General features: G+C 41.0%; 1 protein-coding gene across 2 annotated transcripts in view; it reads left to right on the top strand.

The window, feature by feature from the left end:
• The first annotated feature begins 1,586 nt into the window (after positions 1-1,586).
• The window catches only part of CYP4V2 (cytochrome P450 family 4 subfamily V member 2), a 29,171-nt gene continuing 12,335 nt past the window's right edge, over positions 1,587-18,422 (top strand). Inside the window, exons 1-6 of one of the 2 annotated variants that reach the window (XM_070598980.1) lie at positions 1,587-2,758; positions 12,388-12,500; positions 13,887-13,972; positions 14,777-14,967; positions 15,363-15,432; positions 16,932-17,058. In XM_070598980.1, coding sequence (XP_070455081.1) covers positions 2,545-2,758; positions 12,388-12,500; positions 13,887-13,972; positions 14,777-14,967; positions 15,363-15,432; positions 16,932-17,058 — 801 coding nt within the window. In that variant the 5' untranslated portion in view covers positions 1,587-2,544. The remainder of the gene's footprint in view (positions 2,759-12,387; positions 12,501-13,886; positions 13,973-14,776; positions 14,968-15,362; positions 15,433-16,931; positions 17,059-18,422) is intronic. The other variant, XM_070598981.1, reaches the window with a different exon arrangement.

The following is an 18,422-nucleotide window of genomic DNA, read 5'->3' as shown; positions in this document are numbered from 1 at the left end:
AACATGGGAGAGACGACGAAGCAAAGAGACAGGGCTTTTATTTTGTTGTCCCTTTTCAAAAAGTCTTCAGTGCCCTCTTCCGCATCCACAAATTGCCTTTGAAATGAAGATAAAATTTCTAAGCCTGGCAGTCAAGGTCTATTTAAGCTTGCTCCAAGCTACCTATCAACATTATCTTGCTCTGGTCACCAGGAGCCACCTGTGTTCCAGGCACGGCCCCCTACACTGCGTCTTGAACTCATCATATCCTTCTCTGCTTTGGAGTATGTCTATGCTCGAGTTTACTGCCTGGAGCACCTCCCCCCCACCCCTCTTTCCCTACCCGACCCCCGCTCCCCCCTCCGCGCCCTCTCGGCTTCTTGAGGGCAGCAGTTGTCTGTTATATTCCTTGTTTTGTCCACAGAGATTAGCAGAGTCAGATACTATAGACAAGTCCTGTGCTTTTACAGCAGCAATTGACCTCATGGTTCACCCTCTAGCCTTTAGAGAGAAGCAAATTAAAGCCCATGAGACATATGTAAAGATAGGAAATAAATACATTTTTTGAAAGTCTTAAATTGATGAAACACTGTAGCATGACAAGAGATTTTCACAGTTTGGAATATATCGGGTAACTATTCTGATTCAAAACTGACTCGGCTTGAACTAAAAAAAGCCTGACTTTGGCCTATCAAACAGACAGTGTACATCTGCTTTAATTAACCATTAAAGTAAAGAATGCACTCTCTTAAACTAAGAATGCACCCTTCCTCTCCTATGCCCTACTGGTAAAGCCTGGATTAATCCCTTTCCCGATATCAAGATCATGTTGACCTGCTAATTTGCAACTGAATGCCTATTTGAAACCTTGATGAGTATGTATCCTGGGTGTGTTTAATGTATGTTCTTTGTTCTAAAAAGATCCAAGACTGTACCGAAAACCACGCACTTCTCCGGAGCACTTTCTTCCTTTCTGGAAAAGACCTTCCCAGGTTATAATCCTCACTCTGACTCAAGTAAAACCCACCTTATTTCTGTTCTCTGTGGAATGGTTATTAGTTATTTTGCATCAACAAGAAGTAAATAAAATAAAAAGTGTAAGTTCTTCCTCTCCATTCACACTCCATAGAGTTGATCACTATTTTTTTCCCAGACACTAGCCTAGCTGGAGAGAAACTTTTTCTTTCAAAAATGGCATTGCATGTCCCAAAGAGGTCCAGCAAGTGGCTGTGGGAAACCTCTACGATGCTTGCAAGTAAAACTAATCTCATTAAGCAAAGTAGGAATCAAGGGCATTTCTCAATGTCATCTTCCTGGGCACTTTTCCTATAGCTTAGAAAACTGTTGCTAGAAGGACACTCCTAGCCAAGACCCTTTGTAAGAAGGATCAAGTGTAGACAGGGGAACCTGAGTCAGGATTGGGGTACCGGCTGCCTGGAGAAAAGAGAGAAACTGGTAGTCCGGGAACACAGCCCTTGCTGAGAACTGTCCTTCCGTTGTCCTTCCGCGGGCTCAGTGGTTTGTCTTCCTTCCCTTCTGAGAGTGCTCCATAACCACTGTCTCCTTAACAAACCCGTCTCCCAGCATCCCTCACCTCCTCCGCTTGCAGAGACCTTGGCCTTCATCCTCTCCTACGCGCCCCTATCTTTTTCTCTTAGGTGCTGGCTTTTCCAGGTCCTGAGGACATTTTGGAAAACATTTGGATCACCACCACCTAACTCAGCTCTCCCGTGTCTCAGTCACCCGATGCAAACTGTTAAGTGGTGCCCCCAAGTCTATCCTAGATCAAAGCAGGCAGCTGCTCAGAAGGATCCTGATGCAGAAGCCGGGATGCAATCTACCTCCCGGGAGGCAGCCGGTCCTAGCAGCTTGGAACACTGCCGGTTGCGCAAGGAAACGAGGTTAGATGCCCAGCTGAGAAAATGTAAGCTCCAAAGGTTGAATTTCAAACCAGATGCCTCTTTATTTCAATTTAAAACATACCTCTGACTCTAGCCGGAAGTCTCCCATGCCCAGCAGTGGGGTCCCATAACCCCAAGCTCAGCCCACCCTGGCCCCAGGGAGCCTCTCCAGCGCGAAACTTAAATTTCACCTCCTTTTTCCTGCCCACTCAAGTGCCTTCATTTACATTCCGCACACTCTGTGGAGCCCTGAAGCTGTTTTCTGGTCTTTCGTTTTCTACTTGAACCAAACAAAGAGGCCCGTGTGCATGACGTAGGCTTTTGCTCTGCACAGTGACAACCCCTCCTTGGTGTTTTCCTCCCAGCCTGGGAGGCTCCAACCTAGTCCCGAGGGCTCGGGCGGCCCCTGCAGCCGGAAGTCCCCATCTTGGGGTCCCCGCTTCACCCCGGCCAGGCCTGTGCCTACCCCTGGCCGGAGGAGGAAGAAGTGAGCGGGCCCGGCGCCACCTTTCCCACCCGCGGACGCGCCCGCATCCCTGCGGGCCGGAACTCCTCCCGGGCGCAGCGCACTTGACCTCCAGGAGCTGCAGCAGGCCGGCGGTCCCAAGCACCCCGCCCCAGTCCTGGCAGCCTCAGTCCCTGTGCGGAGCGGACCGCTGGCGCGATGATGGCGCTGTGGCCGGTGCACATCGGGCAGGAGCTGCTACTCTGGGGCGCGTTGAGCGCCGTCTCCCTGGCCGGCGCCACCCTAATCCTGAAAGTCCTGCGGATGGTGGCGAGCTACGCGTGGACATGGCAGCAGATGAGGGCCGTCCCGACGTTACCCGGCGCCTACCCTTTCGTGGGCCACGCGCTGAAGCTGAAGCCGGACGCGAGAGGTAAGGGACCGCACCTGGGCCGGCCGCCTCCCCACCAAGGGCTGGTGGCCCGCGCGGCCCGCCTGGCAGGAGGCGCGAGCGCCCAGGAGCTGCCCCGGAGCCTGAGCCCGGGGTCCGGCCCGCACAGCCCGCCTTCTTATCGGCAGGGAACACAGTCACTTAGGCGCTGGCTGTTAGGAGAGAGAAGCCTCTATCACCTCTGGAGAATGGATTCCCAAGTCTATCCAGTTTTCCCTAGGACCCCTGACAAAATTGCTAGTGCCCTCCGTTCCATAGGAGCTTTTTCCTTATGTAGAGCATGGCATGCAGTATTTCTAAACTCCTGTCTTTTTGCTTTTTCTCCTTTTCCCACCTTGTAGCTGCTCCATCTCAAAACACTGCCCGTCTTTTCTTGGGTCTTGGCTGTGAAAGCTTTACGGGCAGAAACTTCCCTGGAACAGGGTAAATATGTTAAAACTTAGAATCACCCTCCTCTGTTCTCTCTCTCTCTCTGGAAAATAAGGGACCAGAGGTTCATTTGAAGTCCCTCCCCGCCCCAGACATCAGGAGACTTGTCCACAACTTCGCTCCTTGACCTTCATATTTTAGCCCTTTTAAGGAGGTTACATAAATACAGTAAACTATGATGGCAGAGCCTTCAGCAAATTCATACTGCAAGTTTCAAAAGTCATTAGAGTGAATGCTTTTTATTGAAATGAGCTTTTTGAAGAGATAGATTTGTATTGTGTTTCGTTGATGGGAAAAATACCCCAAACATCTCTTTAGGTTAGAAAGCTCTCAAAAGTACCTGATATTTACAGTCCGGGACAAGGGAGGTTGAATTAGATTTTAGCATTTCATTTTCATGGCTGTATAAGTTGTGATACCCAAAGCTGAAAAGATTCGACCAAAATGACATATTTTAAGATGAGCCCAGGACGAGAACCCAATACCCCTGAGATTAATTGTTAATAGTAGTCTTATAGGCTGAACACTAACTACAAAACTCGAAGGGTTGTTTCTTTCCCACTTCTGTTTCCCCAAATAAAAATAATATCGTTTCAACTTCACAGGAATACAGTGAGGTCTCTTGGGAGAGCATTTACCACAATATTGAAAATGTTTTCTGGCAGAAGAAATTCAAGTAAACTTTTCACCAACTAAACATTAATGTGGCTGTTACAAGTGATCCAACAACACATTTAGATATACAAAAACCACATTTGTAAAAATCATCTTGGTTAATATTAAAAGCAGAGCTAACCTCCCCCTTCTACCTTAAGCTTTATAAATATTAAAGAAAATGATTGTGGAGAAATATAGACCCCCTCACTCCCCAACAAGAAACAGTATACTTAAGAAATCTCATATTCTCTTGGGGAGTTTTTCTAAGAATTAAAATCTTAGAGTAAGACCTGTTTTAAAACAAACTGTGAGTTGATTGAAGTATTTAAAGTAATTCCCCTTTGAGTTACTTTTTTGAAGAAGAAGAAAATTAGCCCTGAGCTAACTACTGCCAATCCTCCTCTTTTTGCTGAGGAAGACTGGCCCTGAGCTAACATCTGTGCCCATCTTCCTCTACTTTATACATGGGACGCCTACCACAGCATGGCTTGCCAAGTAGTGCCATGTCCACACCCAGGATCTGAACCAGCGAACCCCGGGCCGCCGAAGCACTTAACTCCTGTGCCACCTGGCCAGCCCCTGAGTTATTTTTTGAGTGAAGAGAATGACTATACTGTCTTTTACAAGGGGACTTTTTTTTTTTGAGGAAGATTAGCCCTGAGCTAACTACTGCCAAACCTCCTCCTTTTACTGAGGAAGACTGGCCCTGAGCTAACATCCATGCCCATCTTCCTTAACTTTATACATGGGATGCCTGCAACAGCATGGCTTTTGCCAAGCGGAACCGCGGGCCACTGAGAAGTGGAACATGTGAATTTAACCGCTGGGCCACCTGGCTGGCCCTACAAGGGGACTTTTTAATGCATCAACAAGTACTGGATTTTGGCATCGGGCAAACCCTTGCTCAATTTCCAGCTTTGCTTCCAAGTTGTTTCACTTTGAGAAGGTGTTTAAAACTCTCTAAGTTAGAGGTTTTTACCCTTTACTTGTAAAAGTAACTATATCATAGAGTAGATTAAATTTAACGCATGCTGTTTGTAGATCATTGTCTTGAATTTGGTTAGAATAAATTCTTTGTCAGTGAAGCATTTAGTGGAGGCCTGCTTTGTGCCCAGCATTGAGCTTAGCAAAACTGGGGATATTCTAAGATACATTCCCTGTTCTCAGTGACCTTATCTGTTACATAAGAGACTGTACCTTTCATTTTGCAGCTACTGTCCAAATTCTGGCCTCAGTAATCTCACTGGAGTATTGCAGTTGACTTCCGACTAGCCTCTGGAACTCTAATCTCTTGCTTTTCCAGTCCATTATGTCAACACCCGCTGTCCCCAGCTGCTCCCTGATATTGGACCTGGTACCTTCAAACCACAGATTTAGACTTCCCTGTCTCCTCTGCCAGACCAGACCAAGGCCAGCAATATATTAGCAGTAAGAACAATAGTTTGACACTGTTGATTTGACTTAGCTCTTTTCCCAGCAATTTTGACAACGGTTTTGACTGGGAGACCTTGTGAAGCAGGATGGTGTAATGGTTAAGATGGCACATTCCGGGGTCTTACTGCCTTGGGTACAAAGCCGGTTTCCACCATTTACTAGCTCTGTGATATTGGGCAAGTTACTTAATTGTGCACAATTTCCTAAACTGTTTAATGGCAGTAATAAGAATGCTTCTGATCTAACCAATGATAGAAGATATGACGCATTTAAAACCCTGAGCACTAGATCTGACACATAATAACCTGCCACAGCAAACACATATGACATAATGAACGTTAGCTCTTTACGGATAATTATTATTAGGTTGTGATGGGTCCACATGTGCAAACACTTTTTAAAAAATCATTGCTGTTTATTTAGTATTATATGCAATGAACATCCCTGAGCTTTGGCCCCTTTCCCACTGCCCTTTGAGCAGCTTGCCCTGAAGCCCAGGGGTGGGTGAAGGTTAGGGATGGATAAGGAGCAGGGATGAGCTGAGCATGTGCACATTTATTGGCATTGAGAAAGAGCTGAAAGATTTAAGTTTTTTGTGTGTGTGTGCCATGTCAATTTGTCCCTGGTGCCCAAATTCCCCTGTCAAAACAGCCCTGTCAAAATCTCAAATACCATATTAGTCGCCTCGCAGTGGGGTTGGAATTGTCAAGTCAGGTCTCATGAGTATCAGGGCAGAAAGTGTTGACTCCCAAGTTTTCCTCAGTACTTTGCTGCTATAGTTGGGATTGATGGTCACCATTTTCCTGCGCCCAACAAAAGGGCCAGCCAGAAGGCAAGGTTGTTGCCCCTAACTCTGGCTGCATCAAATCCCAGCCTTTTGTCCCACCCCCAAAGCTTCTTGTGGTCCCAGCGTACTCAAGTTATTCGCAAATCTCGCACACATTAGTGTCATTGTCCCAAAATACAACTCCAGTCATGCTAGTCCTCTTTAGAAGCTTTCAGTTACTCCCTAGAGCCTATAAAAGAAAGTCAAACTTCCATGGCTCTCCAATGGTCCAGTCTCATCTCCCAATGTTATCACCCCCCATCCTTGGCTTTGGATGAACCTGCAGGGAACTTTCAGACCTCCCTGCTTCTGCTCTGCTGTTTCTATGCTTGCTTTACATACTCTTCTCCCAACCCACTTCCCTTTTCCCGCCATTAAAAATCCAACTCATTCTTTGATGCTCAAATGCCATCTCTTTCATGAAATTTCTCCAGTCCTCTCAATGAGAATCAATAACTCCTCAGATTTTAATTTTGATTTTAGTGCCCATTTCATTCTCTCTGGTATTGTGATTACTATAGAAGTGACTATCTCCCAGGATTAGAAGTTCCTTGAGCGTAGGGGTGGGTCCTTTGGAGGCGCACACTCCTTGCATGCGGAATGCATGTGTGAGCGTGTTGTATTTCCAGGGAGAATTAAGGTACTTCTATCATATTCATTCTCATTACTAGACATATAGTAGGAAACTGATTTGATTGACTACAAAATTCCCAATGTAGGGATTGTCTATTCCTTACATTGTTTTCAATGCTGCTCAGTAATTCTTTTTAGCTCAATGATGCTTTCTTAAATTTGTTATGACAGCTCTTCCACATTTTTGTCGCATTTCCAAGCCCAGGTCTCCCACCTGGACTCTTAATGTATAAACTTCTTCCAGATATTAAAGAAAATAGAGACACAAGCCAATTATTTGTATATTTGTGTGTATATGTTCCTCTCCCACTAAGAAAACTTTTTTTCAATCTTCCTCCAGCTTACTTCTTATTCTCCACTTCAGAAAAATAAAACTCCCCTTTTCTTTTTTTTTGAAGATTTTATTTTTTTCCTTTTTCTCCCCAAAGCTCCCCAGTACATAGTTGTATATTTTTCGTTGTGGGTCCTTCTAGTTGTGGCATGTGGGACGCTGCCTCAGCGTGGTTTGATGAGCAGTGCCATGTCCGCGCCCAGGATTCAAACCAACGAAACAGTGGGCCACCTGCAGCGGAGCGCGTGAACTTAACCACTCGGCCACGGGGCCAGCCCCTCCCCTTTTCGTTTTAAAATTTTGTTTATTTTGAAATAATTTGAGACCTTCAGGAAAGTTGTGAAGATAGTACAGAGAGCTCACATATGCTCTCTACCCAGCTTCCTCTAATGGTGACATCTTAGACAATTAGTAGAATTATCAAAACTAGAAAATTAGCATTTGTACAACATTATTAACGAAACTGCAGCCTTTATTTGAATTTCATGACTCTTCCCAGTAATGTCCTTTTTCTGTTCCGGGACTCAGCCCAAGATCTCACAGGGCATTTAGTTGCTAGGTTTCCTGTGTTGTGTTCTCTGACATTAGACTTTCCTAATCCGTGACCTTGACACTTTTGCTGCGTCCTGGTCAGGTATTTTGTAGAATGTCTCTCAGTTTGGATTTGCCTATTGTTTTCTCATAATTAGGTTGACGTTATGAATTTTGGGAAGAGTACCATAGAAGTGATGTTGAAAGCTTTTCCACTAAGATCAGGAACAAGACAAGGGTGCCTACTCTGACTACTTTTAGTCAACATAATATTGGAAATCTTAGCCAGAGCATTTAGGCAAGAAAAAGAAATAAAAGGCATCCATTATCAGAAAGGAAGAAGTAAAGGTTGACCCCATGGCTTACTTGTTAAGTTCAGCACACTCCACTTTGGGAACCTGGGTTCAGTTCCTGGGCGTGGACCTATACCACTTGTTGGCAGCTGTGCTATGGCGGTGACCCCTATACAAAGTAGAGGAAGATTGGTACAGTTTTCAGCTCAGGGCAAATCTTCCTCAAGCAAAAAGAGGAAGTTTGGCAACAGATGTTAGCTCAGGGTGAATCTTCCTCAGAAAAAAGAAAGAAGCAAAACTGTCAGCATTTGCAGATGCCAGGATATTACATATAGAAAACCTTTTAGACTCAACCCAAAAACTGTTAGAACCAAAAAACATTCAGTAAAGTTGCAAGATACAAAATCAATATACAAAAATCAGTTGCATTTCTATACATTAATAATGAACTATCATAAAGAGAAATTAAGAAAATAATCCCATTTACAATTGCATCAAAAAGAATGAAATACCTAGGAATAAATTTAACCAAGGTGGTTAAAGACTTGTACACTGAAAACTATAAGACATTGATGAAATAAACTGAAGAAGACACAAATAAATGGAAAGATACTCCATGCTCATGGATTGGGGGAATTGATATTGTTAAAATGTCCAAACTACCTGAAGAAGTCTACAGATTTAATGCAATCTCTACCAAAATTCCAATGGCATTTTCACAAAAATAGAACAAACAATCCTAAAATTTGTATAGAACCACAAAAGACCCCAAATAGCTAAAGCAATCTTGAGAAAGAAGAACAAAGCTGGAGGCATCACAATTCCTGATTTCGAACTCTCTTACAGAGTTATAATAATGAAAACAATATGGTATTAGCATTAAAAAAGACACATAGATCAATGGAACAGAATAGAGAGCCCAGAAATAAACCCATGCAAATATGGTCAATTAATTTACCACTAAAGAGTCAAGAATATATAATGGGGAAAGGATAGAGTGTTCAATAAATGGTGTTGGGAAAACTGGACCACTATCTCACACTGTACACAAAAATTAACTCAAAATGGACTAAAAACTTGAATATAACACTTGAAACCATAAAACTCCAAGAAGAAAACATATAGCTGGTAAGCTCCTTGACATTGGTCTACATGATAATTTTTTGGATTTGACACCATAAGCAAAGACAACAAAAGCAAAAATAAACAAATGGGACTACGTCAAACTAAAAAGCTTCTGCACAGCAAAGGAAAACATCAACAAAATGAAAAGGCAACCTACTGAATGGGAGAAAATATTTGCAAATCATATATCTGATAAGGGATTAATATCCAAAATGTGTAAAGAACTCATACAACTCAATAACAGAAAGCAAATAATCTGATTGAAAAATGGGCAGAGAATCTGAATAGACATTTCTCCAAACAAGCCATACAGATGGCTAACAGACAGATCAAAAGGTGCTCCACATTACTAATCATCAGGGAAATGCAAATCAAGCCCACGGTGAGATATCACCTCACATCTGTTAGAATGGGTATTATGAAAGAGACAAGAGATAACAAATGTTGGTGAGGATGTGGAGAAAACAGAACCCTTGTATACTGTTGGTGGTAATGAAAATTGGTGCAGCCACTATGGCAAACAGTTTGGAAGTTCCTAAAAAAAAGTTAAAAATAGAGCTACCATATGACCCAGCTATCCCACTACTGGGTATTTATCCAAAGAACTTGAAATCAATAATTCAGAGACTTACACATCCCTTTGTTCATTGCGGCATTATTCATGATAGCCAAGACATGGAAGCAACCCAAGTGCTCATCAACTGATGATTGGATAAAGAAGATGTGGTATATATATATACAATGGAATACTACTCAGCTATAAAAAAGACAAAATCATCCCATTTGCAACAACATGGATGGACCTTGAGGGTATTATGTTAAACTAAATAAGCCGGACAGAGAAAGACAAACATGGTATGATTTCAGTCATATATGGAAGATAAACAAACATGTAGACAAAGAGAACAGTTTAGTGGTTACCAGAGGGGAAGGGGGTTGGGGGTGGGCATAAGGGGTAAAGGGGCACATTTATATGGTGACTGACAAATAATAATGTACAACTGAAATTTCACAATGTTGTAAACTACTATGACCTCAATAAAAAAAAAATCCAACAATTCCCCTTCTGGTTATCTATTGTAAGGAAATGAAAACACTAACTCAAAAAGATATATATATATATATGTACTCCCATGTTCATTGTAGCATTATTTATAATAGACCAGACATGGAAGCAACCTAAGTGTCCACTGATGGGTGAATGGGTAAAGACGTTGTGGTGTGTATATACATAATGGAATCTTATTTGGCCGTAAAAAAGAAGGAAATCCTGCCATTTGCTGCAACGTGGATTAACCTTGAGGGCACCATGCTAAGTGAAATAAGTCAGAGATAGACCAATACTGGATAGCTCCCTTATATGTGTAATCTAAAACAACAGCAAAAACAAAAACCCAAACTCATAGATAGAGAGAACAGATCGGTGGTTGCCAGAGGCAGGGGGTGGAAGGTGGACAAAATGGGCGAAGAAGATCAAAAGATACAAACTTCCAGTTATAAAATAAATAAGTCCTGGGGATGTAATGTACAGCATGGTGACCGTGGTTAATAATGTTGAACTTTATACTTGACAGTCACTTAGAGAGTAGATCTTAAAAGTTCTTATCCCAAGGAAAAAAATTGTAACTTTGTGTGGTGATGGATATTAAATAGACTTAAACTGTGGCGATCATTTCACAGTATATACAAATGTCGAATCATTGTGCTGTACGCCTGAAGCTAATAGAATATTATACGACAATTATTTCTCAATTAAAAAAAAGAATATCAAAGAAGTGATGTCGCGTCCTTCAGAGTTCATCATATCACGGTGTACATGATGACAATATGTTGTTATTGGTGTTGTTAACCTTGATTGCTTGGTTAAAGTGGTGTATGCCAGGTTATTTCACTCTAAAGTTACTATTTTTCCCTTTGTAATTTATAAATATTATAGATAAATATCATAAATGTAAATAATTAGTGATACTTTGTGACTATGCAAATACCCTGTTTCTCCTCAAACTTTCAGCACCCACTGATTTTTACATCCATTGGTGGATCTTGCCTGCAACAATTGTTACTATGTTTACCTAATGGGAATTTTGTATTTCCTTCATTTCTTCCACATACGTTACTTAGAATTCTTCTATGAAAAAGAATTGTCCCGGGGCCCGCCTGGTGGTGCAGCGGTTAAGTTCACACGTTCAGCTTATGTGACCAGGGGTTCGCCAGTTCAGATCCTGGTGTAGACCCATGCACCACTTGGCAAGCCATGCTGTGGCAGGCATCTCACATATGAAATAGAGGAAGATGGGCACGAATGTTAGCTCAGGGCCAGTCTTCCTCTGCAAAAAGAGGAGGATTGGCGGCAGATGTTAGCTCAGGGCTAATCTTCCTCAAAAAAAAAAAAAAAAAGAAGAGTGGTCCCTTAGCATTTATGTATGTATATTAGCACAAACTCATGTGCATTTAATTTTATTCCATGTGTCACAATCCAATACTATCATTATTTATTCTGTTGCTCAAATTGTTCCAGTTTGGGCTATTAGGAGCTCTTTCAAGTTACCTTTTGACTTTTCAACATGACCCCATCGTTTTTTGAGCACTTCCTTATTTTCTGGCACCTCCATATATTCCACTCATCTTGTATTTTTCCTGCCTCAGCTCTGATATCAGTCCCTTCTCCGAGGGTCATTGGTTCATTTTATTGGAGAACAGCATTTAGAAAGTGGGATTTGGGTGCCAAGGACAGCCAAGGACAGGGGGCTGACCTGAGAGGTCATATTAGCAGAAATCTGGTTCGGAGTATCAGAGAAGACTTCTCAGGGAAATCCCATTTAAGATGACAGTTGAAGAACAAGTAAGTGTTAGTAGACAAAAAGCAGTAGGAAGAGAGTTTCCTGGAAAGAGAAGAGGTTCTGGAAAGGCTCTGCGAGCTTTCACAAGGTGAAGGACAGGAGAGTTTATAGAGAGAGGAAGGGAAGCGTTTCCCAGGGCTGGAGAGGCAGCCTGAGGCAAGGCCTGGAGAAGCCTAGCAGCCTCAGGGTTCTTGGAAAATGCACATGATAAGGCTGGCCGCATGCATCCCCTCTCACAAGCATCCTGGAAGTTTGGCATTTCACACTTAACCAGGTTGTTTTCGTATATGTTCTCTCACTCACAATGATTTTAAATTATCCTTGTAATTCAGTCATTAAATCATTTCATAGTGACCATGTGGTTTACCTTCAAGATATGGGAGACCCAGGAGGTATTAAGTGACTTGCCCAAAAAGTTAAGAAACAAATAAATAAAACCCCCAAGACACAGCAAGAAACTTACTATGAAATGTTTGTCTTGATTGAATTTAAAATTAAATATTCTCTCTCAGATTTTTTTCAGCAGCTAATTTATTACACTGAGGAAAACCGACACCTGCCTCTGCTGAAACTCTGGCTTGGCCCTGTGCCGGTCGTGATCTTTTATAATGCAGAAAATGTGGAGGTGAGTGTGTGGCAAGCACGATCAATATTGCACTGTATGTTTGGTGGGGTGAGAATCACATCAGAGTAAATATCGTAAATGCGTCCTTGTGTTTAATTGAATTCAGTATGTTGAGCGTTCCATTAAATATTTTAGGCTGTGTAGGTGCCCTTTAGTGCTTTCCAGGTGTTGTTCAAATCCTGGGAGAGGAGCAGTCTCCGGATGTCTGTACCCATTTGTTATCAGGTCCCAATATATTTATTCCATTATTTGGAAAGTCTGTAAAAGGATATTGTTTTCTACAACCATCAATAGATTATTCCACAAGGTGAGCACATGCTGTCTACCAGGCACTAAGATTCCAAAAATATAAGACCAATAAAATATGAGTGTTTCCCTCAAGGTGCTTTATCCATTATATACTTATTATTCCAAGTTAGTTTTCCTGAAAGAGAATACTCATCTGATATTGATAGGGCAGCTAATGTTAATCCATGCTATTGAAATTACTCCTCAGAAGGATTGCATACTTTTTACTTATTATTGTGACACTGGCGAAATTATCTTGTGGTTTGGTGAGAAAAGGATTTGCATCAGGGCGTGAAAATGGGATAAACATAGTTTCACTTCATGGAACAAAATTAAAACAGTTCCCAGGGCATAGCGCTGGGATATGTCTTTTAGTTACTATGGTGAAAATGTTGGAGTTTCTCATGTAACACACTCTAGAAACCTGGTTCAGGGTAGTAGTGAGGGGACTAGGCGTAGGATTTCAGCCACGGCTGTCTTCGGATAAGTGGGTTTGGTCTATGTGGGTAGAGATCCATCCAGAGTAGGGTACTCAAGCAAGACTCCTGGGGAGCATTTTGTGCTCAGTCCTAAGTGCTCATCCTTTCTCCTTCATTTTGACTCCAGGTGACCGGATCCCACCCATGGCTTCCAATGTTGCTTATATGCTGGAGCCACTCAAATGTGTACCTCTAGCTTAAGCCTTTATCCTGAGCTTTCCACCTGCTTTCAGACCATAGCAACTTGAATCCGTCCAAGAAAACATAATAAACTTGTGATTTTCATCTCCCTAGACGTGGTCATCCTTGGATTCACCTTCCTCCTCTCTCCCCTCCCCCTGCCCTCAATAAATGCCTCCACTTTGTTTCTAGTTCATGGCAGGAACCACAGAATCGTCTTAGACATCTTCCTTTCTCTCAACTCCATTTAGTTCCCAAGATTGAATGACAGTTATATATTCTAAAGTCTAATGGAATTTCTTTGAGGCACAGGAATGAATCGCAGAGAAGTAATGGTTATGAAATGTTACTTTAGAAGGTAGTTGTGTTCTAGCCAGGTAGTCTCATAATTGAGATTATTTTGATGTCTATCTCTCAAATATTTTTTTCTCTTTCTAAGGTAATTTTAACTAGTTCAAGGCAAATTGACAAATCCTATATGTACAAGTTCCTAAAACCCTGGCTTGGCCTAGGACTTCTTACAAGGTATGTTGGTATAAATTGGTAAAGCTGTCTCATAGAAACACTTGCTTCTGTAGTTAACTTGGTACGTCAGGAATTGACACCAGGTAGTCTTCCTGTAGCAAGAGTGAGCCATCAAGATGCAGGAGAGAAGCTGGATGGAAAGGTTGGGTGAACAGTGGGCCTCAGACAGACGGGAGTGCAGAGTTTAATCTCCAGCCACCGTACTCAATAACAAGGGTCACCAGTGTTCCAAGAAGAATTAGGAGATCCTGAGGGTTGAATGAAATAAAGCAGCAGAGAGTTTGGAGCAGGGAAATTGAAAATCCAGTGAAAAAGGCAGTCAGCTCCAGAGAAGTATGTGGAGCGCAGTAACCTCAACCCCTGAGCTGGCATCCAGAACTATGACTCCATCCTCTAAGAGAGGGCCTAGCAAGAGAATGGGAGGACCCTTGTGGGGACTTCGGAGAATTCAAAGAGAGCAGAGATCAAAGTAGGATCACAGAGCATGTGGATCATTTGAGGACTAAGACATTGATAGAGGGGAGAGAAAAAAATTCTTGTTCCTAGAAACTCAGAAATTCAGAAAAATTTTTAATTTTTTCAATTTTTATGAATATTCTTTTAAGCATCAGTAACATAAAGCAATATCTGAAATATCCACATTCTGTAACTGTATTTGGACCTTTCTTTGTCATTCTGGTCTAAGCTTTGAGAATCTATAGATTAAGCTATTTCAGGAGAGTTTTGTTGACTTGACTATATTTATACCTTATTTGTTTTGGATGCTGCTTGTTTTTCATTTGTAACCATGTATTGTATTTCTAGTACTGGAAACAAATGGCGCTCTAGGAGAAAAATGTTAACACCCACTTTCCATTTTACAAATCTGGAAGATTTCTTAGATGTCATGAATGAACAAGCAAATATATTGGTTAATAAGCTTGAAAAACATGTTAACCAAGAAGCATTTAACTGCTTTTTGTACATCACTCTTTGTGCCTTAGATATAATCTGTGGTAAGTCTCCTTGATTTGTTTCTAAAGTTGTGGTGTAAAGATTCAATGGCCCGAGTAGAAAATAGCATTCCCCTGAGAAGGCAAATGAGGGAATGGAAAAGATATTGGATTCTTCAGGGTGATCCTAGTGCTAAATTAGCCACCTGAGAAGTAGCAGCCACTCTTAGGGCTTTGAATAGAGCAGTCACAGAGTCAACAATGCAAGGAAGGTCAGAAGGAAGAAAGAGCAGGAATAGGGAGTAGGAAGCGGAAGGTACTAGAGAAGAAGGAAAAGGGGGAAAGAACAATTCTAAAATATATAGAAACTTATGTCTTTTTTCAATTGTCTGCCACTGGAAAATAAAGACAAGATACATGCATGAATTGAATGGCCGCTTCTCACCCATATTTTACAGAAACAGCTATGGGGAAGAATATTGGTGCTCAGAGAAATAATGATTCTGAGTATGTCCGTGCAGTCTACAGGTAAACAGAGTCCTTTCAATTATTTTTAAATTGTTATTGATTAGGACTTTAAAAAATTATTGCTAATAATTTCTGTCTGTGTTGTATCTTTTCATTGTTTCAAAATGAAACATTATACTAAAAATTAACCCAATCATTTAGCATATTTTAACAGTAGAGGAATGGTTGTGTAAATAATGGCACACCCAGATTATGCAGAATTTATAATGATTATTTTATAATATATCGAGAGATTATGTTGTGATAAGTGATAAAAGAAAATTAAAAACAATTTTTTTAGTATAACCACCAGATATAAAAAATTATTCATAGAAAGAAAAAACTAGAAGATAGTATACCAAAATATTAGCTGTGGTTATTATTGTTTTGTGTCTGTGCTTCTCTTTGTTACCGTGTTTTGTTTTGGTTGTTAGTCATTCTCCTTTCCCATTTTCTGCACTGAGTATGTATTGTTTTTTAATTGAAATAATCAATTTTACTTTAAAAATTGCTTGTGGTTGTTCAGGGGCCAGCAAACCTACCCACTACTTATCAAGCTATGCTGTGGCAGGCCTCCCACATGTAAAATAGAGGAAGATGAGCACAGATGTTAGTTCAGGGCCAATCTTCCTCAGCAAAGAGAGGGAGACTGGTGGTGGATGTTAGCTCATGGTTAGTCTTCCTCAAAAAAATAAAAAATTGCTTGTGATTGTTCAGCTATTAAGAAGCAGAGCCAGGATTTGATTTGATATAGCTATCTTTAAGTCCACGGCTCATTTCACTTCATTTTAGTAAGTATTTATTGAACATCTATAATCTGCCATAGTTGTACAAGATTCTGATTTATTATGTAGTAGGACACAAAACAGACAGGATAGCCAGAATAGCATGGGAAATAGGCATTGAAACAAATCAATATCAACTTATAAATTATAATAATTGCTTAGAAAGAGAAGACCAAGTTGATATGAGAGAGGAAAACAGGAATATGCCCTACAGATTGAGCGGCCAGGTAAGGCCTCTGAAGAACTGGCATCTAAGCATCATGAAGGGGAAGATTATCTGAATGTCTTTCTGCTCCATCACCGGAAATGATGAGAGAGGTGCTCAGCACAGCTGTGTGACAGATGGGCTTTTAATGAGCGCTTTTCTTTAGAAGACGGCAGCCCTTGTTCTCTGTCCCTCCAGAGGAGTGATCGAGCAAATGAGTGGACACTGACAAGAGGTAGATTTCGGCCCTCCTTGGAGAAACAGAAGCAGACAGCAGATGGCCATCTAGTAAGGATGATTTATAACAGATCCTTCCTTCTTCTAAAGAGCCCATGACGTTGTTAAGCTTCGTTGGAGGTGTAATAGCCCACACATTCCTTGTTAGCATAAAGCATGGAACTCTTTGTAGCCTGTAGGATGAATCATCGACCTTCCCACAAATTACCCTCACTGAGACCAGGCACCAAACAGGTGCTCGAGAAACACACATTTCCAAGAAATCAGCGGATGCGTTTTTATCCTATTTATAGGATGAGTGATATGATACATCGAAGAATGAAGATGCCCTGGCTCTGGCTTGACATTTTCTTCCTTATGTTTAAAGAAGGACGGGAACACAGAAGGCTCCTGAAGATCCTACATAATTTTACCAACAATGTGAGTCCTTGATTTTTTTTTTTCTATTGTGGTGAAATATATATAACATGAAATTTGCCACTATAGCCATTTTAAGTGTACAATTTGGTGACATTAAGTGCATTCAGAATGTTGTGCAACCATCACCACTCTCCATTTCCAGAACTTTTATAAGTCCATGGTTTTCATATTTTCTTAACATACCCAGTGTAGGACCATAGAGTTTATGTCTCATAAAATAAAAGTTGAATTGAATAATGGGAAAAAGTAGATAGCATGATTACATTTAAATTATGTATTCACCAAATATTTATTAAACACTTGTTAGAGGTATACTGTACCAAGTGTTAGAAATATAGAAATGAGTAAGACATGCATGTTCCTTAACCTAAAAGAAGTAAGGCTACTAGGGGAAGTTGTCTATAAAAAAATTACAAAATGTAATATGAATTATGAACGTTTATTAACAAGCAGAGTGCTATGTTAAAAGAATAAATGGGCAAGGATCTGTGTTGTAAGAATCTTCTGGAAAATGTATGGATTAGGTAGTAGTTTTCAAAAGCAAAGGGCATTTATAGCAATATCTCAACTCGGAAAAGATTAAAATAACTAGATATTACCATTTTATTTCCAATTCAAAAAGAGCAAAGAGATAATGATGTTGTTTTGGATATAGGATGTCAATGTGTGTTAAAGATGTGTTTATGAAAAAGCAGGATTTAATTGAAATATACATTTAAATGTACTGATAAACGTGCCTATTTAAATATATTCTCTCTTTGCTGTAAATTTTGGTTTAAAATATGTGGGAATTAGCTCCTTACCCTGAGGTCCATCCTACCACCAGCAGATGAAGCGTTTGACACGTCAGTGAAGTTAGATGACTGAGATGTTGGACAGAGTTGGCCGCTGTGGAGTGGTTAACCAGCTGTCAGTAGGAGAATGGCCAATAGTTTGTATTTTATGGATATAATTACATTTTTCCTCAAATTTCATGTGTTAATGTCAATATCAATAATTAATGAATTCCAAACTGGATAGAGAATATTATTCATTTAATAAATATTGCAAATTGTATACTCAGTGTTAGGCACCAGGGGTTCCACCAAGAATAACAGAAGACATGGTATTTGGCCCCAAATAACTTGGGATCTGTTCATTCAAACCATGTAGTAGCAGCTTTGGCCAACTGCCTGATAGGGGAAGAAAGTTGAAATGTGTAACCAAATCAGGTTTATAGGCTTTAATTCTTTTGCTCATTCAACACATACCTAATGAGCATTCTCAAAATGCCAGGCATTGTCCTAGAGGTTGGAAATATATCAATGAATGAAGACAAATTTGCTGCACATGGATGGTACCTTCGAGTTGGAGGAGAAAGACAC

The sequence above is a fragment of the Equus przewalskii genome, chromosome 28 (genome assembly GCF_037783145.1).
Source record: "Equus przewalskii isolate Varuska chromosome 28, EquPr2, whole genome shotgun sequence".
Lineage (NCBI taxonomy): Eukaryota > Metazoa > Chordata > Mammalia > Perissodactyla > Equidae > Equus > Equus przewalskii.
Note: the sequence above shows the minus strand (reverse complement) of the source record. Positions and strands in the feature narration are given on the sequence as shown.